This window comes from Doryrhamphus excisus, chromosome 17, assembly GCF_030265055.1.
Source record: "Doryrhamphus excisus isolate RoL2022-K1 chromosome 17, RoL_Dexc_1.0, whole genome shotgun sequence".
NCBI classification, from domain to species: Eukaryota; Metazoa; Chordata; class Actinopteri; order Syngnathiformes; family Syngnathidae; genus Doryrhamphus; species Doryrhamphus excisus.
In genome coordinates this window covers 5,318,221-5,342,138 of record NC_080482.1, presented here as the reverse complement: position 1 = coordinate 5,342,138, position 23,918 = coordinate 5,318,221, and the positions used below count along the sequence as shown (strand labels likewise).

The 23,918-nt window shown below is 40.5% G+C and overlaps 2 protein-coding genes across 7 annotated transcripts in view; one reads left to right on the top strand and one right to left on the bottom strand.

The window, feature by feature from the left end:
• Positions 1-1,621: 1,621 nt before the first annotated feature.
• On the bottom strand, positions 1,622-11,314 carry LOC131105109 (potassium voltage-gated channel subfamily S member 2-like). 6 transcript variants are annotated; one of them, XM_058052879.1, is made up of 7 exons: positions 10,857-11,312; positions 10,257-10,382; positions 10,139-10,159; positions 9,684-9,710; positions 8,789-9,158; positions 8,607-8,710; positions 1,622-3,160 (listed from the first exon to the last, which is right to left on the bottom strand). In XM_058052879.1, exon 7 carries the CDS (start codon positions 3,156-3,158, stop codon positions 1,743-1,745), a length of 1,416 nt encoding a protein of 471 aa, XP_057908862.1. In that variant the 5' UTR covers positions 3,159-3,160; positions 8,607-8,710; positions 8,789-9,158; positions 9,684-9,710; positions 10,139-10,159; positions 10,257-10,382; positions 10,857-11,312; the 3' UTR covers positions 1,622-1,742. The 6 variants fall into 6 exon arrangements, with proteins under 6 accessions (XP_057908862.1, XP_057908863.1, XP_057908858.1 ...); XM_058052880.1 differs by having other exon boundaries at positions 1,622-2,868; positions 2,938-3,160; positions 8,789-10,382; positions 10,857-11,314; XM_058052875.1 differs by having other exon boundaries at positions 8,789-8,821; positions 8,938-10,382.
• The window catches only part of LOC131105111 (NIPA-like protein 2), a 13,682-nt gene continuing 675 nt past the window's right edge, over positions 10,912-23,918 (top strand). Inside the window, exons 1-9 of the mRNA XM_058052882.1 lie at positions 10,912-11,319; positions 16,539-16,607; positions 16,902-17,070; positions 20,677-20,736; positions 21,595-21,716; positions 22,203-22,299; positions 22,516-22,651; positions 22,736-22,824; positions 23,787-23,850. Of these exons, the coding sequence (XP_057908865.1) occupies positions 11,215-11,319; positions 16,539-16,607; positions 16,902-17,070; positions 20,677-20,736; positions 21,595-21,716; positions 22,203-22,299; positions 22,516-22,651; positions 22,736-22,824; positions 23,787-23,850 (911 nt within the window). The 5' untranslated portion in view covers positions 10,912-11,214. The remainder of the gene's footprint in view (positions 11,320-16,538; positions 16,608-16,901; positions 17,071-20,676; positions 20,737-21,594; positions 21,717-22,202; positions 22,300-22,515; positions 22,652-22,735; positions 22,825-23,786; positions 23,851-23,918) is intronic.

Below are 23,918 nucleotides of genomic sequence, written 5' to 3'. Positions count from 1 at the left end.
TAACGAATCCAATCAGACATGAAAGTCTTCATTAAAATCATCATGCAAAACTATAAGAATGGTATATTGTTGATATACTGAATGTATACATACAGCTATTGAACCTTTTGGGGGCAGTGTACACAAAAACACGTCTACCACGGTACTAAACGAAATCGACACTAAATATCGACACTTGGCCGTCTACTACTTGAATTCAAACACAACTTGTTTGTGTTCTTTATACTTAAACTACTGTGCATAAGGGTAGGCTCTTATGAATGCCAGTAAATGCGAGGATCTCCTGCTGGCCTGCCATTTTTTTCCACTTGTCTCCATCCACGTTGTTAGAAACATTTAAAGATAAAAAGCGGAAATTTTCCACATGAAACGGGCCGTTTGCGGATTGATTTTTGTATGTCCCCAATCAATATTCTATACAGAAATGAAACATAAAACATGACTGGGCTCACATTGAATAGTGAACAAAATAACACACTAAGAAGAATAAATGTTGATTGATTAAATAAAACAAAGAAAACTGAATACCAAAATGACCCTCAACATCCTTTAAAGGGGACCTATTATGCTCATATTTGATGCTTTGTATTGAGTATAATTGGACTCCTATAGAGTAACTGCACACAATAACTCACACAATCCTACTCTTTCTACAGTGTTTCCATGGACTTCCTGCTTCTGCCCCAAATGGTCTGTTTAATTTATTCCACCCCAGGATGCTGTGATTGGTCACACTACTATAAGCACTCCCGAGGACTTCCAGATACATGGGTCTGCATTGAGAATACAACATTGAAACAACATTCACATGGCAGAAAAGTGGAAAAAATGATACAGTAATAGGTCCCCTTTAAATTTTCTGAATGTGGCTCCTGATGTGGACACTCATGAACGAGACAGGACAAAACGAGACATGAGAAGCAAAGCAGGGAAGGGAGCGCAGAGGGAAGAGAGAGCCAGCAGAAGACTTTGCCCAAAAAAAGCGTTGCTGGCACATTTGTTTGACCCATGAGGCCAAAGGAAGTTGCGAGTGCCAGCAATTTGATAAAGTGAGAAAGACAACTGAATTTGATCTCCTCAGGATGTACGTAAGGGCCACATCAACAATAAGTTCCATCCATTCATCATTTCTATTTTTTATTATTATTTTTGCATTGTTCTGTATTATTCTGCATATAAATTGCTATAATTACTCTCTGTAAAATTAATTTATTTTATATATTTTTTTAAATATTTTTAGGAGGATTAAGGTTAGGTTTTTATACAGTTTAGTTTTTTATTTCGAAAAATGAATAAAAACTGAGGTACCGACATTTTGTAATTTTAATTTTAATGTTTAATAACAGGGAAAAGTGTAGAAATGTATAGATTAATTAAAATTTTTTTTAAAAATGATTAATTTAATTAATTATTTTTTATATATTATTTAATAATTAATTTAATTAAAAAAAAATTTTTTTATTGTTTCAACCAAACAATTTCCAAAGGATTATTCAAAAATCTGGTCATTATTACGATCGGATGAAATACCGTTCATATATATAACTCCACTTCATTCCCATGAATTCTTATTTAAATTGAGGAAGAAGAATCTTAACCCCCCCCCCCCCCCCCATCCCCATGGAGTTTGCGCCTCTAAATCCCTTCAACTTTGCAACCCTATTTCCAACATGATGGAAGGAAACACAGCTTTGGTGCTCAATGTTTCAGAACCCGGGACAGCTCATCACACAAGACCACCTTCAGTGTATGGACTCGTTCAGGCTGTGTTCACTGGGTGAACTCCGACTCATGTTTGACAGGCTGGCCATGAGAGACTTCACTTTGTGTGCGTAATAGTTCCTCAGGTTGACGGACGGCACCTCTTTGATGCCCTCGTCAAAATCGCAGCTTCGCATAGCGATCTCCAACTGTTTTTGTCTCTTGTAAAAGAGGGAGAATTTATTGAAAATGAGCGTGATGGGAAGCACCACTACTAAGATCCCCGCCAGGATGCAAGCTGAGGCCGTCAGCTTTCCCGCTAAAGACAAGGGCACCACGTCTCCGTAGCCGACTGTGGTCATGCTGACCGTGGCCCACCACCAGCACGCTGGGATGGTGGACAGGTCCTCGCTGTCCTCGTTCTCCACTGTGTAGGCCATGACTGAGAAAAAAGACACCCCGACTGCCAAGTAGAGAAGCAGCAGACCCACCTCCTTGTAGCTGTTCCTCAGGGTGGCCCCCAGGGAACGCAGCCCGGTGGAGTGGCGTGCCAGCTTCAGGATTCGGAAAATCCTCATGAGCCGAAGCACTTGAGCGACTCGACCCAGGTTGGCGAGTGCAGGGCTGCTCTCCACGACCAGATTGATGACGAGTGTCAGGTAAAAGGGAAGTATGGACACCAAGTCGATCACGTTTAGCGGATGCTCGAAAAAATGCACCAAGTCGGGCGCCACCGCGAACCTCGCCACCAACTCCAAGGTGAACCAAGCGATACCGAAGTGTTCCACGATCTCAAAGCGGGGGTCCTCCACGGGTCGGCCCTCGCGGTCCATCAGACTGAACTCGCTCATGCTGTTCATACACATGGTGGCGATGGAGCCGAGCACGACCAGGATGGAGAGGATGCTGATGATGCGACTGGCTCCGGAGTAGCCTGGGTTGTCCAGCATCAGCCAGACGCGCCTGCGTGTGCTCCCCAGCGGCTGCTTGTCAAATTTTGTTGCATCGTTGTAAAACTCCAGAAGCTCATCGAATGACGAAGTGGTGCTACCTTCATCGCTTCCATCCCATTCTTCTCGATCCTGGTCCATTTTCCGACAGTGATAAGCGCCGCTGCAGCAGGAGTCGATGAAGAACTCATTGATGCCCCAGTACTCGATCTCCTGGCTGAATGAGAAGATGCACAGCTCGGCCATGACATGCAGCCGACCCGTGTTGTAGAAATTCAACACATACGGGAAAAGTGCAGGGTTCCTATCGAAGTAAAACTCCTTCTCGGTGTCATCGTAGTCGTCACACAGCTCCAGTATGGACTCCCTGGACTGGCACTGAAGAAGACGCGCCAGCCTCGTCTCCGGGAACCGGGAGAGCGTGTCTGAGTGGAGACGCTTCTTGAAGCCTCCCACGTTGATATGGATGGCGGTGCCACCGGGTTCCCTCAGGACATGCCCTGTCATATCTGCACAGGTAAACGACTGAAGATGCAATCATTTGGATTCATATTTTTATGTTTTCATGACAGAACACATGCAAACAAAGAACTTACTGCAAGTGGGTCACCAAATCCCTGCAGATGACTCTGGTGACAGCATCCTGGTAATTTTGTGGTCGAGTTGTCTGCTCTAAAATGTGCGCATTACCTTCCGGAAAGCTGCAGGCGCGTCTCAGTCAGACGGAGTGAAGAACTCCTCCAAAGGGAGCAATGCCGAATATGACAAAAATAACTGTCGTGTATTTTGTGTGTGTATGTGCAGCATCGGAGCCACACAGTCTGGGCTGTGGGCACGCAAACACGCACGTCCACTCCTCTCGGATGCTTTTGTTTGTAAAGGGGAATCCTTTCTCTTTCTCTCTCTCTCCCTCTCTCTCTCCATATCTCGTCTGTTGCTGCGCAGCAACACGTAGCTTTCTCACTGTACGAGGTGGGCGGATCGATACGAATATCGATATTGTCGATACCAGCGGTATCTCTCTACCAAGCGATACTACTATGGTGATATCGATACTTTTCAGTTGTCTTTATTTTTGTTGTGTTACATTATTGTGTTGTTTTTTTTACAAACTCTTAAGGGGGGGCTGCACAGCGGTCAAGTGGTTAGCGCGCAGACCTCACAGCTAAGAGACCAAGGTTCAATTCCACCCTCGGCCATCTCTGTGTGGAGTTTGCATGTTATCCCCGTGCATGCGTGGGTTTTCTCCGGGTACTCCGGTTTCCTCCCACATTCCAAAAACATGCTAGGTTAATTAGCGACTCCAAATTGTCCATAGGTATGAATGTGAGTGTGAATGGTTGTTTGTCTATATGTGCCCCGTGATTGGCTGGCCACCAGTCCAGGGTGTACCCTGCCTCTCGCCCAAAGACAGCTGGGATAGGCTCCAGCACCCCCGCGAAGTGGTAGAAAATGAATGAATGAACTCTTAAGGGAATCAGTCATTTGACTCAAGAGGAGTCACCTCTTGTTTTGATATTAATAACATATTCATTCATTCATTTTCTACTGCTTATCCTCACAAGGCGTGCTGGAGCCTATCCCAGCTGTCTTCGGGCGAGAGGCGGGTACACCCTGGACTGGTCTCCAGCCAATCACAGGGCACATATAGACAAACAACCATTCACACTCACATTCATACCTATGGACAATTTGGAGTCACCAATTAACCTAGCATGTTTTTAGAATGTCGGAGGAAACCGGAGTACCCGGAGAAAACCCACGCATGCACGGGGAGAACATGCAAACTCCACACAGAGATGGCCGAAGGTGGAATTGAACTCGGGTCTCCTAGTTGTGAGGTCTGTGCGCTAACCACTTTTCCACCGTGCAGCCCTATATTAATAACAATTAAACATAAATTATTTGACCTATTTTGTTTTGACTTTAATGAGTAACAAATTAAAAGCAAAAATCACGAAACCATTCCATGATCTAGACAAAACTTCAAGAAAAAGTATCATTTAATGAACTGGACAAGTTCAACCAAAAAGTATCAGTATCAGTAACAGTATCTACACTATGGGCTGTATTTCGTTGGTATCAGATCGATACCAAAATGTGCTGTATCACCCACTCCTGCTCTGCACCGCCCACCTCCCTCCACCTAGTTCAGTATCATGAGGACAGCAGCTCCTTTGAAAAGAGCAGTGAAACACATACACAAACAGCACAGAACTGTACACTGTATAATACACATGTGAACTACAAAAATATCCAAATTGAATTTATTAGGTTCTTACTTAGTAGCAAATAAGTACTGCAAAGTACAAGATTACTGTGGAGATATCAATCAATCCATTTTCTATACCAGGTATGCTGGAGCCTATCCCAGCTGTCTTTTCGGTACACCCTGGACTGGTCGCTGTGGAGATGTATGAAAACCAAATCATAAGAAGCTTTCCTAATGCCTGTGGACCTAAACTGTGGTGCCTTGGTTAATGTCCGACTTAAACCAAACCGGTCTTTAACCAAAGCAAATTCCAGACACCCGAAAATTCATTCATTTTCTACCGCTTTTCCTCACGAGGGTCGCGGGGGGTGCTGGAGCCTATCCCAGCTGTCTTTGGGCGAGAGGCGGGGTACACCCTGGACTGGAGATGTATAAAGACCAAATCATAAGAAGCTTTCCGAATGCCTGTGGACCTAAACTGTGGTGCCTTGGTTAACATCCGACTCAAACCAAACCGGACTCTAACCAAAGCAAATTCCAGACACCCAGAAATGTTAAGCCAAAACACATATTTATAGAAAAATAATGCAGCCATAATTACAAATGACAAGTGGATGGACAACTGAGCATTTAACATCACTTTTACTTAGTTTTGCAAGGAGGGTGATTATGCTTGGAGGGTAATCCTTTTTTTTTTTTTTTTTTTACTTTTTCTGCACTAATGCCATAAAAAATATGCAGAGGTCTGTTGAAAGCTTTTCACAATCTGCATGTGGCTCTCGAATGCTTGACACAGCAGAGACCAAGGCAGCGTACAAATAAAATGTGTTTTAGAGGAAAAGGGTCTGCAAAGAGTAGCAACAAGCAGGAAGAACATTCGGGTACAACATGGGCGAGGATAACTAAGGTAATGAACCAGCCCCGTTTATGTGATGCAAGTTGAAATACAGAAGTGAACATTTAACATCATTTTACCATCATTTAAAAAAAAAAAAAAACGCAACAACCATATGTGCTGCTGTCAAATTTGACTTATGTAAAATGCATAAAAGCACTGCCGACGCACCGCAACCTATCCTGACTGTGATCTTTTCTCATTCACATGAATAGGTTAACTGCTCCACCACCTCTTGGAGCAAGTCGGGGGGAAATTTTCAAGTAGATCCCCTGCAAATGATGGAACTAATGAAGCTAAGGGTAATGCCTGCTGGTGTGTGGCATCCCGTAGGACGCAAGAAGCGGTGGTGACAACGCATACCCACGCAGGAACAATGCGCTTCTTGCGTGCTATTGTCATTCACTAGACACCCCGGATGGTTTGCCAGAAAAATAATCCATTATGCAAATGACGGGTTATAAAATAGAAAAAAAAAGATGTAGTGGAAAAATTAGCCACAATAAACCAAACACTAACTGATACTGATGGAAAAAACAACCTCCTTGAAAGAGGCCATAACAATTTATAGTCAACAATACAAGCATGTCATGCAGGAAACTATAAAACCAGAATAAAGGTCACCCCTGAAAAAAAAGTCCCAGGATTCTCTTCTGTGCACGGTCGGTGTCAATAAGAGGTGTGGATAAGACATTTTAAAAGCGCGTACTACGGGTCCACACCATTCAATATTATACATTCAGTATCCCTGACAAAGTGGGAGTGGAAAAAGATGTCATTATGTCTAAGTCATGTCTAAGTAAATGAAAACGGAACCAGGTTTTCCTCGCCTATTTTTTGCGGTTTACCTGGTTTCACGCCACCCGAAAAGGGGATTTGTAGCTAAGCCCCCAATTCTTGACTTGTCATAGTCAACAATCAACCCCCTGTCTTGTAGAATTTAATTGACTGTTGTGGTTTACTACTTTGTTTTTTCTGAAATAATTAATGAATAAATGATAGCTGTTTGATGGTACACTGTGGTTTAGTCCAAACATTGAAATATTAGTGATATGCAATATCACAGTATAATATATGCAGCAGTAATCACACAAAAATTTAGACATTACCTTACATTACTTTACCTTTACACTGCATGAAGTCAGCCTTGACATGTCTGACATTTTTGAGTGGAAAAAAAGCTATCCAGTTCTCCTCCCATTACGTGTGGAAGTGGTAGGTTTTTGGCCTCTTGAGTTTACAAGAAATAAATTAGGGGTTCGCAAGCTTGCTAGTTAGCAGCCATAAGAGTTGCAATGTGGTGTAAACAATAAATTACAGGAGTGTAAAAGTGACTATAGGGATGTTATTCCATGTTTAGGGCTCTAATAATGTTAAAACCTTTAAGTTTTTATGCTTTAAGTATGAAAAATGTCAATTTATTATCATGGAATTGCAGAAATTCAATTATTGTGGTCCGGTTTAGAATCAATATGGGATGATTTTTTGTCCAAAGGGCCCATATTATGAATAAGTGTCAAAGGTCCCACAATCGTTTATTAGAGATATGTTAGCCTCGATGCTGGAATTTTGTAAAAGTACTTCTATGTGAAATCAACAAGTGATCACACGCTGTGCGGTGTGACTCTCACACTGACCGTCATGTCTACAGACATCAGCTAAAATATCACAACAACAACAACAACACAATCAAGCCTGCACTGAAGCTTTGACCTTGTAAAGATGGCTTTATTGATTAAACACCAAAGAGTATGTTCTCCATGGCTCAATAAATATCCATGATTAAAGGCACTGAAGGCATGAGCAGACAAATGCACAAAATGCATCTAAATTTAGCACAATATTATGGTAGCACTGTAGCTTGGGTTCAATTGTACTTCCTTTCCCTCTGTATAACATGTATGGTAATTGAATCATCTAAATTGGTTGTTTCGTCATGTCAGTGGTTTGACTGACAGAGAGGATCCTGCCTCCCACCCTTGGAGGCCACCCAAGGATGAGGCTGTCCAATATAATGCTATTATTCTATACAGAGATTGTCTTCATCCTGCCACTGACAGGTCGGAGGTATTTTTTCTAGCCCAACAGCAGCCGTAAAAAAACCAATAGCAGATTTAACAGGTTCTTAAAATGTCACTACATTCAGTCATGAATTATTAAATAATAGCTGGCATTTATTCTTTGCCGGCTGGGATTTCTCGATGAGACAACATGCAGTGGGAAGTTGTGACTATTAACTTACAAAATGCTGTATTATTTATTCCTTTATTCTATCTGTCTGTCTGTTAGGGTATTTCAGTGGTGAGGTGACGTGATAAACAGGGAATACTTCAGTGTTACTGCACACCTGCCAACATGTACAAATTTATTGTACTCAACATGGAATTTGACTCTTGAATACTTCACAGCTCTACGTTTTGTTGCATTTTCCTGGTTTCAGTTTCAAGTTCAGTCTGTAGAGTACAGATAAATACGTATCAGTTCCTCAATAGTACTTCAAATCAGACGTGGCGTGAAAACATTTCTGAAAATAAACGAGTATCACTGAGGTCATGTATTGTAAGGTTCAATGTTTTGTGTCATTACTGCCACCAAGTGACCAGAATACTACATATCACTTGTATTCCAATATGTTTTGACTGATAATACTCTACCATAAATCAGCGATTATTTATTCATTTTTGAAAAACCATGATATAGTGAGGGCGCGATAATCGAATCTTACAAACTTCCCATTCGAAGTCCCCAACCCAACCCAACCGGGAAAACATGGAATCAAAATGTATAGAATCAAAATGAATATAGTGTAGTTTAGGTGCTATGTCACTGTGGGTTTTAGTCAGCTTACTTTATGCTCAGTGATTTATTATTCTCCTCCACTAGCAGGTCAGTCATTTCTTCACCTCAGGTGGGATCGGGTTCTTCTGCTGGGAGTCTAAAAAGCTCAGCCAACTGTCCAATATAAAGAAAAAAACAGAAGGTCACATATATCTGGAACTACTGGAAAAGAAGAGTTGTTGCTCTACTTACCTGTGCCATGGAAGACTGGGAGATCCAACGGGTCTTTAGAGTGTTTTTATGTGTAGGAGCGTTAAAAAAATGACATTGTGACTTGTGACTTGGACCTCACAGACCTGTGCACGCCAGACATCATGTAAACTCAACATCACATCACATACCATGATCGGTTTGTAGACACCTTTGCTTCCCTCTAAAAAATCCATTGTGTTTTTGTTACCGTAAATTTCATAGAAGAGCACTTAAAAATGTCAATGCAACAACAAAAGTGTGCATGTATAGTCGGACAGCTGATAATAAAGATACAGGCTTCTTCTGATTGTCACATCAACATCCTTTATGTGTCACTCCCAGACTCTCACTCCAGCGAGAGTAACTGATACTGTTTAAAGAGTGAAATAGATACAAAACATTTGGAAATGCAAATCAAATGAACCGCAGGTGTAAAATAAGAATTGCAAATGTCTTCATTACAATAACCAGATATCTCCCTAGCATTCAACTCTTGTGTGCAGGATTGCGGGTTAGCATTACATAGTGAGTCATTGCAGTATTACATTTTCTGCATGGACAAACATTGCTCTGGTTTTTAATTGAAAATGTGGCGGGACACAAAGCAATATTTGAGGCCTGATTTCCAGGAGGCGTGTTTCTGTATTACTCTTTTGAACGCATATTGTTTTGAGAAGAATATTGTCTTTACTACTACCTGGAACTTCGTTTTTCATCACCGAAATCCCACCAGAACTGGACTTAGGGGACCAACTGGGGGGGTAAATCACCTTTGCTGTACTACACTATGGATGTCATACCAAATCCTCCGTTTAAGAGTGTCACGTGAAGCTGTGTCCATAGCAACACAGATAAGCCACACATACATGATAAAAAAAAACTGCCATTCACCCACCATCCCTGAGAGATGAACCTGCAGGCTCTTAAAACAGAATAAGGACAGAGCACAAAGAATGTGTTAAATTAGCAAAAACAACATGCTGCTGATTCACTGTTCAATGCAAGTGGTTGTATTGTAACCAAAGTGGAAGCAGAAAATCACAATGCAAAGAGAAGAAGCAGGTCCATCACTCCTCTTTCTTCTTTTTTGCATTTTAATGCTCCTTTTACTACCTGGTGACAATCCATCAGCACAAAACATGAATACTTTTTTTCCTCAGTCTTAACATTTTGCTCAGGGGTGTACAGTTACTCACTGAAGGATGTGTCTTATAAGTTGAAATATAAGAAGCATTATATGGTAGTTTCATATAGTAGATGTAGCTGAGACATATTATGTTTTATATGTGGGGGGGGTTGCCGGCCAGTGGGAGCTATTTAAGTTGAAATGAAAGCATAAAGCAGCCTTACCAACACAAGACTACAATGATGCTAGAAACACAAGAAGAAAAATGTACATAATTTTTGCATAAAAAGCAGGATCAGTGGGATCGGTATTTTTCAGCACATCCCTTTGACCAGCACTTACCTGCAGCTGGACTCAAACATGGGGATATTTTGGCTTCATTTGCATTACTAGTTCAGACAGTGCTTTTCCTGTCCCTTTCAGCTGCAGATGAGATTCCCAAATGAGGATTCATACATCCTGAAACACCTGTGGGTGGGAACATTATCCTGAAATAAGATACCAGGTGGTGGCTTTTTGAAATCAGCTCCATTGTAGGAAACACAAAGCACAGTTACCTTTTTATCATCTCCTTTTATAAATGTACATTTGAGCTTTGCGTTCATTATTGTTTTTGTTTATCATGATTAGAAAAGACAGGACAGCAAAGCTATTCATGAAGTACACCAAAAAATTATATTTGTGAAAATATAAAAAGTTACAGATATCAATATAATGGCAACATTAGATTAAATGCCATTGATATCGATGATATCAATATTTGAATCGACCCTCTAACCCCAAGTAACTATAATGGGAGCATTAGCATCCATTCATCCCTACACTTGACCCTTGGACCAACCATACCACACCAAATGCAATAATAACGTTATACACTGAATTTAATCCGCCTAGAAAGATGACAAAACATATCGAACACACACAATGGTAGATTTTACGCACCTGACATTTTCGGCTGCTTGCTAGCAGTCGTCACCGGAGTGGTCACGTGGTCCAACTCTTTTTTTTTCTCCTTAAGGTTGCGTTAAAAACTACATTGTTTGGTTAATTTCCACAAGTTGAAACAGTTTTAAAATTATCTTAGCTTTAATTGAATTATACGCCTAAAATGTTGTACTATCATTATTAATCAGCGTATTTCCAATGAAAGTAAAGCTCTGACACGTGACCACGAGTAGTTGACATGCACAACTTTTCCCCGAGTTTGGTCTGCGGTGCCGTGGGTGCGGGATGCAGGGGACAGAGAGGGCAGACAAAGATGTGAAAAAGAAGCTTTGGAAGTTTAAACATTCTTCATCGTATGATTAAAAAAAAAAACATGGCGAATTTAAGTGTTCCTTGGGAGGCTCTCAATTTGACTATCGCGCTGACTCACCGGGCTGAAGTCCTGGAAAATCCACTTCAGGTAAGTAATTGAATATAAAGACAGTAGTTATCGATAAACCCTGTCACACTTAATATAAATAAATTAACCACGGTTTAACTGTACATTCACTCTCCTGCAGCTTGCTATTATACTTTTTTAACATTTAACATTGTGATAGTAATTATAACAATGATATAGTGACTTCCCTTTCGAAGATATCTTCCATAGTGCTTACAGTAGAATGTAAACTTTGTGGAAGTCTCCATCTTGGAAGCTCGTGCTTCCCCACCCGCCATCTGGAGCATTATAATGCTCAAAAAGAGATTATATTCTCCTTTTAGAATGCTTAATATATTCGCTAAAGCTTTTTGTGTAATGAGCAGCGAGTAAGGCAGCCAGTACTGAGATAAATTGATGCTAGCACCTGTCAAAACTATTTTCTACAGCAGTGTTTCCCATCCTTTATTAAGCTAAGGCACGTACTTTACATTACAAACATTTTCCGGGCACATTTCCAAATAATAATGTCATTAAAAGTATAAATAGTGAAATAATGATTAAGTGATTTGGTGAAAGATAATTCAATTATTGTGCTTTTTTTTTAGACCAAGTAATTATCCAAATTGATTAGCTGTGTGGTTGGGAATCACTGCTGTAACTCTCCACATTAATGCATAAAGTTTGTAGACTTCTGATGTCTATATAACACCACAGTGCATGAATATGACTTCTGTCCTCCCACTCCTGCTCCCATTCTCCTCACACGTGTGACATTTTGGGGTGGCAGAGAGGAGAGAGTAACAGAATAGGCATGAGTAATCACTCATGGGTGGGTGCTACAGAATGGATCTACTGTATTAACACTGAAGTCATCCTGAACCGCTGGATAATGGTCCCGGCCCCCTCCATCTCCCAACCCACCCACTATGCCAATGGATGTCATAACAATGTCATTCTGTCCCACCCTTGACTTGGCTTATGGAGTTGCAGTGGTTGGAAATGGTGTACCTGAAAAAAACCACACCTTTGTTTCTTCATTACCTCATTCAACAACATGGCTAATGTTTCCTGTAATTCCTGTAATTAGTGTTACTCTTCAAATCATACAATCAAACATGGTAAATTCCAGCTCCTATACATTATTTAATATAATCAGAGAAGTTACTTTTAAATACTAAAAGCTAAAACTCAACTCGGAACCCCTGACGTCACTTCCTGTCTCATTTCAAGTGTTATTTATGTCTTAAATGGTTCAATATTTCTGATTATGGCTACTATATTGGGTAATATGAATTTTGCAATTGTTTTCTACATGTTAAATGATAACTCATTCATTAATTTTCTACCGCTTATCCTCTCGAGGGTTGCGGTGGTGCTGGAGCCTATCCCAGCTGTCTTAGGGCGAGAGGCGGGGTACACCCTGGGCTGGTCGCCAGCCAATCACAGGGCACATATAGACAAACAACCATTCACACTCACATTCGTACCTATGGACAATTAACCTAGCATGTTTTTGGAATGTGGGAGGAAACCGGAGTACCCGGAGAACATGTAAACTCCACACAGAGATGGCCGAGGGTGGAATTGAACTCGGGTCTCCTAGCTGTGAAGCCTGCGTGTTAACCACTCGTCCACCATGCAACCCTTAAACTATAACAATAAAAAAGTGTTTAACGTTAACATTTTGTTTGGATTACATCAAAGTTGATCCAGCCTAGCCAGCATCGTTTCCATGCCACCACTGCTGTTGGCCATGTTGCTTCCGTGCCCACCACCTCCAAACAGAAAGTACTGTAGAAGGCTTCATCCAGAGATCAGATCATCCCATACGTGCACAGATTGCCATTGTGGGTGAACACAAAGAGTCGTGCTGTCTCCTACCATGGAGGAGGATCAGTGCTGTCAGTTGTTCCAGCAGCTTGCAAGGCCATTCTGTATTTGAATATGTCAGGAAATTTGTAACGACAAGAACACATGTGGAAAATGTACGTCTTTCAAAGACAGTACAGCATCATTTAGAAATTACATCGCATATTAGTGGGGATCGAGATAAAAATTTTTATTGTGTGTGTCAGATCAGCTCATTGGAGTCTGTGATATTCATATAACACAGGATACAGACTCTTGTGTTGTGCTAGCATTAGTCAGTGTCATAATTGTGTGCGGTGGCTGTACAAACTTTGCTGCACACCAAAAGGCAATATTTGAAGATGATGATGTTAACATACAGACTGGTTTTGTTTAGTGTGTACATATATTAATTAGCTGGCCTTCTTTATTTCATGGCCATATTTGCTTTGTTTTAACCTTGCCATGCACGGTGACATTTAACATACATTTGGTTTAACTTATAAAGGCCTAATGAGAAGATTGATTACATTCTTTTTCCCTCATAATATTATAGGTTGATTCTTTTTTCTCTTCATCACATAATTATGTCTTTATTCTCATAATATTTTGACATTTTCTCAGTGTCATTTCCCCCAAATTACAATTTTATTTGTTGGCTTTTTACGTAATTATTTTGATAAAAATAAAAATTCTCATGAAGTTAAATATTTTTTCTCTTTATGTTTCAATTTTGGCTGTGTTTTTATTTTCAAAAATATTTATTTCAAAATTCTAAATTTTTTTTAATGTTCTGTGTGCCAAGAAAAAACATCTACGAGTTATAAATGGCCCCCACACACACTTGAACACCACTGTTATACTGTAATTAGACAAACGATGACTAAGAGACTCCACTATGAATTATTTTGCGAGCTAAACATTTTTAACTCACACATCATTGGGAGCTCTGTGAATAAAGTGTATGTAGTCTGAAGCCTGCAATATTTGCTAAGAAAGCCAAAGACCACGGCCCCACCCAGCATATCATTGTCCTGCTTGGAGCTTTTTGTTTGCTTTTCCTCTGACTGCAACCATGTCACTTCTCTATCGCTCAGGCTTCCTTTCACTTACACTCTTTTGTGTAGTGCTCTTAGAGTATTGAATCTTTCAGCAGAAAGAAGAAATAATCAGTTAAAGTAGCTGTAAGAAAGAATTGGGATATCATTTAAGTCAGTGGTGTAAAAACAAACAGGACAGCAACAAATAAGCTCAGTGAGTCCAATGAATGTATTCGCTAATTACTTCCATCCATAACGCTTATCCTCATTAGGGTTGTGGGGGGTATGCTGGAGCCTATCCCAGGTGGCTTCGGGCAATCAACAATCATTCACGCTGACATTCAAACCTATGGACAATTAAGAGTCGGCAACTAAAGGGGACCTATTATGCTTTTTCAACTTTTCTGACCTATAAATGTATTTAGAATGTTGTATTCTTGTGTTAAACGATGACAAAGTTTCAGATAATGAGGTTTGAGCATTTGGAAGTGAGTCCTGAAAGAAGTTTGGGATGGCTCAAAACACTCAGTTTCAGAGGGCGTTGCAAAACTGTTCCTTTGTGATGTCACAGAGGAGCAGGCTTCTTTATGGGCATGGCTATAGGCCCTCCAACAAGCTCTGCTTCTCTGTTTAAGAGGCAAGCTCAGGCAGAAGTTATTGGAGTTGGTGATTCCCAGCAAGAGAAAAATGTTTCACACGGAACTGTTTTAGTGAACTTGAACGTGTTGCGGAAGCCACAACTCAATACAAAGGTTCGAAAAATGAGCACAATAGGTTCCCTTTAATCTTACATGTTTTTGGAATGTGGGAGGAAACCAGAGTACCCGGAGAAAACCCGGTACTTCTTGGTACTCCGAGAACATGCAAACTCCACACAGAGATGCCCAGACGGAGACTGGAACCCAGATCTCCTGACTGTTTAGCCAACATGCTAACTGCTTTCCACCGTGCAACCATACTTACAAAACCATTTTTTTTGTTTGAACACACACAGCCATTGTATGAGGTATCAAACTCAAAACACTCACACAGTTTTACCTAAATTTAAACCAGTCCCTTTGGAATCTCATTATCCTGCCACCCATCTGCTTTCAACATCCTCCTCCCAAATCCTGTTATCCCACTGTGATCATCAAACAGATTCCCACTTCTAGACAAAGACATTCACACACTTAAGTCGTAATCCTGTTTACTTCTGGTGTGGTTTTAGTCGTTTTTATAGGTCAGTACACTCATCAAGGTCCATATCAAGGTGAATACTTTATGTACACTGAAGAGAGATTGAACAGTAGATCCAATAATGACCCTTAGGATACATTAGAGTAGATTGACAAGAGTCTTGAGCTTTCATGAGGTAGCATCATCCAAACTTCTTCTCTCATTATAGGAACTGCTGGAGATCATTCATTCATTCATTAATTTTCTACCGCTTATCCTCACGAGGGTTGCGGGGGGTGCTGGAGCCTATCCCAATTGTCTTCGGGCGAGAGGCGGGGTACACCCTGGACTGTTCGCCAGCCAATCACAGGGCACATATAGACAAACAACCATTCACACTCACATTCATACCTATGGACAATTTGGAGTCGCTAATTAACCTAGCATGTCTTTGGAATGTGGGAGGAAACCGGAAAACCCACGCATGCACGGGGAGAACATGCAAACTCCACATAGAGATAGCCAAGGGTGGAATTAAACTCGGGTCTCCTAGCTGTGAGGCCTACGTGCTAACCACTCAAACGCCGTGCAGCCTACTGCTGGAGTTCATTCATTCATTTTCTAACACTTATCCTCACGCGGGTCGTGGGGGGTGCTGGAGCCTATCCCAACTCTTCGGGCGAGAGGCGGGGTACACCCTGGACTGGTGGCCAGCCAATCACAAGGCACATATAGACAAACAACCATTCACACTCACATGCATACCTATGGACAATTTGGAGTCACCAATTAACCTAGCATGTTTTTGGAATGTGGGAGGAAACCGGAGAAAACCCGCACATGCACAGGGAGAACACGCAAACTCCACACAGAGATGGCCGAGGGTGGAATCGAACTCGGGTCTCCTAGCTATGAGGCCTGCGCACTAACCACTCGCCCGGTGCAGCCTACTGCTGGAGTTACTGTATCTTGTTTGTTTACTTTCTTTGTTTTTGGCTTTGTTGCATAGAAACGTATTAGAAGTTGGAAAGTTGAATTTGAACAAGCACAGAAGAGGCCCACTCGTGTTCTTAAATAAGAGCCCGGGTGGCTCAATGTGACTGTCATAAAAGTGACAGCTGGAGGGAAGACATGCGAGAGTATTATGGGAGTTAGTGTGTGACTAGTGGAGCATCGCTTCATCTCCTGTCTGTTTACCGTTTCTTCCCACAGACGTATATCCTGGGAATCATCATCTCTATTTGTGGGAACATCCTCATCAGCATTTCACTCAACATACAGGTAGGACACGTAGGACCTTTCAGCACGTGCATGATTGGTTTTATGCAAAATTCATCCACAGCATTAACTCATGTTCAAACATGATAATACTGTTTGTGTTCATAGAAAAAGTTTCAGATCTTTGAGTTTAGTTCAGGAAAAAATGTGATGCGTTTATATTTTTTATAAGACAATACAAACATAGAGGATGAGACGCCATCTTTAATTTGGATGCCATTTGTTTAGTTTACACGTAACCTTTCATGTTAGATTATATGATTACTAATGGACTCATGCGCTCTCATTTCCAAACAGAAATATGCCCACGTCCGTCAATCTCAGCGTGCCTCCAAGCCCTACTACACCTCTGTGCTGTGGTGGGGCGGTGTCCTTCTCATGGGTGTTGGGGAATTGGGTAATTTTGCCGCCTACGGCTTTGCTCCAGCATCTCTCATAGCCCCACTGGGTTGTGTGTCTGTCATAGGTAAGTTGTGACCTTCACTTCACCACACTCCTGTATACATTAAACGTGTGTGTATTGGGGGGGGTCTTTCAAAGACCACAAGACCAAGATATATGACATTGAAATCAAACCACTGCCTGGTGGTCAGTGCACCCTTTTCCAAACACATGTTAAACATTACCCAACCTTATCAGTCACCGTTAAAGACATGACGGGTAGCTCATGATTATTAATGATATCTATTACAAAATCCTCCTTCGATTTGTTTCCTTCGATGTGTTGTATGGGGATGAGCGGTTTGAAGAACGCACACTCTTTGAGGGCTGAATCTATTTACTTGTATAAAGATGAAGCACCTTTGATATCGTTAGCGTAAGTAATAGTTACATCAATGGGAAGAAAAACCACAAGAATCAACAATCGCTGCGCTCGTTTCCGTTTTATTCTCATTATTGTTCTAAGAATGCCCATTGATTGCATGAATAACGTGCAGGTTAATTGAGTCTCGAAAGAGCATCTCAGCACATTAGTGTTGCCAAAGATAATTACGTGAAAAGGGAGTCAGTCTCAGCCATGTCACTACCGACACAACGTGGCGGGGTAGGGATCCTTGGCTGAGTTTACTAGAGGAACGCAACCGTGTGTTCACGTTAGCACTCTTCCTGTCCACGGAGACCACTTGTCACAATTAGATACGACAGCAGCCTGCTAAATATTGTTAATGGAGAACCATTTTTCACCTCTCGTCTCCTTGACTTTGCCGAGAAGGCGTTTAATCACTTGGAGGAATGAGCCTGGCATGTGGCAGTCAAGGTCACCTTCAAAAACATCATTAGATTTAACAGTAAATAAGAAAAGGGACAAAATGTTCACCCATTTTTACTATTATTATTATTATTATAATAAGCAGGGAGGACTTCCTGTCCTCTGCCTGTCACAGCCTTATTTCGACGTATTGTGAAGAGGACCTCAAGGGCTTTCCGGTGATGTGGTTTGTTGTTTTGTCCAACGCGGTCTTCCCAAAATGGCTGCCATTTTTTTTTCCTGTTAAAGCTTTTCATATGATTTTTGACATTAGAAATTAATTGTGTATTTATTTTGGTCAGAAATCAACTAAAGCAATAAAAAAAAAAACAGAGGAGCCGTGAGGGAGCTTAAAGAGCTGCCTCTTTTCTGGGAGCTGAGCCAAAGGAGTCGTTTCTCGAAAGAGCTGAACTTCACATCACAAGCACAAATACATGTACGTGTATACCCAATATTCTAAACAGATTCTTGCCTATCTATTTATAATATACATACCTAATATGACACTAGAAAAGAGTATCAACTCTACTACAAAAGGATAAAAATTGTTTCATGTAGAACAATAACAAATTTTCATAGGTGTGGTGAGGGTAATGTAAGATGGGGGTGTTTAAAGTGTGGCCCAGGGGTGTGCAGTATGTTCTAAAAATATAATTTAACAAGAAAGCAAACAAAAAAAAAGTAATTTTAGAGGTTGTAAATGTACAGGTACAGGTTACAGGTTTTAAAGGTTGTAATTTAACAAGGAAAATGGCATAATTTTACAAGAATAATATATTGGAAAATGTATGTCAGTTTAGTAGCATAAAGTTGAAATATTAAGAAGGATCTTAATTTTTAGTGATAATATGAAGAAAAAAAAACCCAACAAAGAAATTTGCAATTTTTGGAATACTGCGTTAGGTGAATGAAGTGAAAATATTAAGGGAAAAAAAATATTCTAACGACAAAAAAAGTATGAGAATAAACGTGTTGTATTATGTAAAACTTAATTTTATTAGTATAAATATTAAAGAAAAATACATTGTTTTTTTTTTAAAATCAGAATGTTACAAAAGAAAGAAAATAAAGTTGTAATGTTTGAAAAACATTTGTTGGCAGAAAGTTTTAATGTTATGGGAATAAAGTCAAAATATGGGACTAAAGTCATAATATTACAAGAAACAAAAATGACAAGGTTATTTAAAAAGAAAGTTGAAATATTAGCAAAATTAAATGAAGAGCAAAGGCTGAAGTTTGTACTAATGATACACTTTTTTTCTTTGAAATATATGTAATTGCAGCTGTTTTATGTAGAATACGTCCATTTTCAGGGGCTCAGATTGACATAGCCACTAGCCACAATGAAATCAGCCCATCAACCCATCACCAAATTTGGAGACGTGTGCTTAGTTCTTCACTTGCTCCTTCTCGTTTCATTTTTTCCCCTTCAGAAAGTCTAATTATGACACATGACACATATATAGGTGTGTATGAAGGCTAAACCATAAACCCCATTGTCCAAATACTTGTGCACCGTGTCGTAGCAAACATTATTATGACATTCCTCTGCCAAAATGACACCATGATGGATTAAAAATGGTGTGATGTGTTTTCCCTCAGGAGAATCCTAGGTAAGACATCCGAGGGGTTATATAGAGGAGACACAGTAATCTGATGCGCACACACACACACAAATCCCCCCACAGGAAGTATGACAGAACTGTTTACCCCAGAGGTTCCTGTTGTCACATTTCTCATTTTATCAAGCTGTGTGGATCTCACTTTATATGGTGTTGCTATGGTGACTTGGCAAAACCCATCTGCTCCCAAAGGCACAGCCTCATTCCTTAATTTGTGTATAATGTGAGTTTTTAATGCTCACTGTTTGAAATATCGATCAACCGTCTGCTTAAGGAGTCTTTGTAATCTAGCAATTAGTCAGCGATATCCCTTTGCAGAATCGTGCACATGCATGCCTTGACTTTTACCGAATTATCATAGCCGGCTTTGTTTCGTCACTCAACAACTCGATGTGCTTATCGATATGTTTACGTACCCAACTTTCAAGGTGACGATCTGGTTGTTAGTTAATTACAGTACAGTGAACTCTAATCAAGCTAACTCCTTTCTGCGTGGATTTGGTTGATATTTGTCTGTCGGTTCTACTTTCGTTTTGTTTGATTTGTGCATCATACTGTTTGTGCGCTTGTGTGTACATCCATCTGTGCCTGTGCGTCCTTATTGACACGTCTGTGTGTGTGTCTACGGTCCCGCAACACAATCAATCACAGTCGGAGGCCAACACTGTATTGTTTTTTTGTTAGTCTCGGTTTACCGCATATCCCGGGGCTAACACAAAAAAAAAAAAGACAATGTGAGGCTAGCCTCTTGGATTGTCAATATGTTTTTTTTTTGGACACTGACGTTGACTAATGAGCTCATTAAGCATGTTGAATGGAATATCATGCTGGCGATGTTATGAGGTCCTAATGAGCGCCATCTATCTCAGCGTTCTGACAGATTTCATAGACGGTGTTTGTATGTCACTTAAGTCTTAACCACTTCCCATCCCTTCCAACCCAACACATTTCATGTTATTACCTTTTATCGTGTGTCAATGCACTGCTGGTGAAGTAGCACCATTGGAGCTCAGTGTGGATGGGAGTGCTGACCGACTGTAATATTGATTTCAATCCAGTTTTATTGTGTTTAGACTGTTGCTGTTTTAATGATATAGTGTCAGAGTGTGAAATAACACTGCCTTACGGCTAAGTTATGCTTTGACACTAATAAACTGCTGTAGTGGCTGTTAACTAATGGAAATATATGTTCACTTTCCAGCCAGCGCTATCATATCTGTGATTTTCCTGAAGGAGACGGTGTGCGTCTCGGACATTTTAGGTAAGAAAACACTAATAAAACAGATTGCTGGCAAAGAAATAACTTACTAAAGTTCAGATTGATCAAATAGGCTTTGTTGATACAATGAGAAGAAACTAGGAATGATATTAGAACACTCTTATTGTTGCATGTGCATGGTCGGAAACATGCAGAAATTATATTTATTGAAAATTGTGGTGTATTAGCTGCACCAACTAAAGTTAGAGGAAAAGCCAATCATGAGCTATTAAAAACTATGACAAGCTTGTCAACCCACTAGAAATTGAAGGTCACTGCGTCATCTTACAAACAGCATTAACTCATCACACAGCAGCTTAACACTCAAACGTTATACCTCGGAAATATAGAAACATGTACCAATACGAGTTTAACACAAAATTTAACACACATTTCCAATCATGCGTTTTGTTTGAGAAAACTATTTCATTGGAGGAGCATAGAAAGCAGAGGGAGCCAGTGGTTGGCTGACGTCGTTGCAGCATCCCAATGAATGCGTTCCTTTTTTATAAAATCATATTGTTTGTACATTTGTTAGATACACCTTTTCAGTATTAAGTCGCTGTGTGATGAATGTTAGTAAAGTGATCTTTACTAGAAGGGAAAAGCTGCCATATTGTATGGGGCACCGCACAGCAGCAACCCCCGGCTGCTGCATCATTAGTAGGTAAACAGTGTCAAAGCGCTGTGAGAAGGTAGAAAAGCACTATATAAGTAAAAGTCCATTTACACTGCAGCACCAAAAATGACTTGCATTTATTTGCTATTCGTGGGTGGTCTTGCACGTAACTGGGGGGGGATCTACTCTATTTATTTGTGATATTTCAATGTTTGTTGGAATATTTGTTCATGCCTCTTTAGGTAGCACGCTGGCAATAACAGGAACCTACGTGCTCGTGACATTCGCCCCCCACACATCCACTCACATTACAGCTCATCTGGTCCAGTTCTACGCCATCAGCTGGCACTTCTTGCTCTACCTGGTACGTAAACCTTTTCAAACTAAGACATATACAAGTGTGGAAGGAGCTACAGGTTCATGCCATGAAGGTTTAAAGAGTCATGCAGTGGATACAGACACATTAAATACACGGGGATACTGTGGCCAGGCATTTAAAGGTCAGCTCGCCCCTTCTCCCCAACCCTACTTGTGTATTCTCCATCTGTTAAAACTCGCCGATGTTTGCCAGAGGTCCTTGAGCAGCTGAATGCTATCAGCCTCACAAGGACAGCTCTTGGCTCTTCTCATTAATAGCCAGCCCGTCATTTCATTTTTTATTTTTTTTTTTCCCCCTGTCCACGGTGATTTGTTTCAATTAAAGAGTGCTGCTCTTTGTCTGCAAACAGCACTTTGTCACACAGATAACGTTGTCAGGGAAAAGCTTGGAGAGCAAATTTCATTTTCTGTACAAAGTTTGAGGAAATGGGATCTGCATAAATTAACTTCTCCCTCCCCTTTTTCTCCATAGACAATAGAGGTCATCATCTTTTGCATCCTGCTCTTTCTCTACACCAAGAAGAATATGAAGCACATTGTCATTGTGATGCTGCTGGTGGCGCTGCTTGGTATGGACAAGTGCGAGCTGCTTGATTGAGGGCGCATGGGTCAGGAATTTAAACAGTTTAGGTCATGAGTTTGCTTTGTTGCCTGGTTACCGAAGCAGACCTGGGGTCAGTTATCATTTCTAGCCGTTACCCAGTCAGCGGCATATACTTCATATTTAATTACCCCAGAATATCTATTACCGCAAATGGATGTTTCAGCGGGTGTTGCTTCTGCAGCTTCTCTGACGGTCATCTCAGTGAAGGCCGTGTCAGGAATGATCACAGAATCCATAAAAGGTCATCTGCAATTCATCTACCCAATCTTCTACGTCATGTTCGTCATCATGGTGGCATCTTGTGCTTTTCAAATCAAGTGAGTTGTTTGGGCTTGCTATTCCTCGAATCAAAGCCTTTCGCTGGATTGACTTAAAAAAAAAGATTCTTGTTTCTTCTCCAGATTTCTTAATCAGGCAATGAAGATGTTTGATGCCACAGAGGTTGTTCCCGTCAACTTTGTGTTTTTCACTGCAAGTGCCATCGTTGCAGGTATGTTTTTAGAGCATCATTATGGGGATTAGGAGTCGTTCCACAATATTAAAACACTTGCACAACCTAATAAATGTATCAACAATTATTGCTTGACAGTGTCATCATAGAGGTAGTTCATTTGTATTTATGGGAATATTGTTATAGTTTGTAGAATTACAATCTAGATCAGGTGTGGGCAAATATTTTGACTTGTGAGCTGCAGAAAAAAATGTCCAGGGGGTCAGAACATATATTTAACACACACACACTATTTTATGCTTATAATTTTCCTTGAATTATTTGTCTAAGTCATGTCCCTTTTTTCAGAGCACTTTAAACATCACATCAAACTAAAATTTATTTTACAGTTTTGTTTTTGTTTTTTTTTTTTACTAAATACGACATCCGACTTGCAAGTCATGTTGCCAGTTTGTATGTTAAAAGTTGAAATACTTAGAAAGCAACTGGCGGGCCGGATTCAAACGCTTGTTGGGCCGCATGTGGCCCCCGGGCCATAGTTTGCCTACCCTTGATCTAGCTTGATGAGTGTCTCAAAATGAAATGGAAAATATTCGTTGATATTTCTTGTTTCCGAAATTCATTGAGAACGCCTAATGAGCTGCATGGGATGGACTGTACCATTAAGCACAGAGCAATTATTTAATGACTTAAGTAATGAGTCCATTTGCTCCACATGGCGAGGATGCAGGTAAAACCTAATTACAGCTCTTCTGCTAAAAGCATGCACTGCAGATTTGGTTGGATTTTATTAATAAAAATAAGTGTAGCACTAACATTACTTGAAAATATGAAGTCATTATGATTGAAGGACCTGTCGTTATATTATTATGTATACGGACTGTCAATAGAAACTTTGAGGTAGAAATGTATGCATACAGTATTCCTACTTGTACAGTCATGTATTGCTGACTTAGTGCTCGGGTAAGTAAGATAATGAGTTGTCCCCTTTTGTTTTCCAGGGATAATCTTTTACCAGGAATTTGAAGGCTTAGCATTGCTGAATATTTTCATGTTCATTTTCGGGTGAGTATTGACTAAAACATTATTATTTACTACCCCAGTATTTCATATGTACATACTGACTTATTGAA

Excerpts from the sequence above, each read along its gene's own strand:
- LOC131105109 (XM_058052874.1), bottom strand. The coding sequence starts at position 3,158 with ATGACAGGGCATGTCCTGAGGGAACCCGGTGGCACCGCCATCCATATC.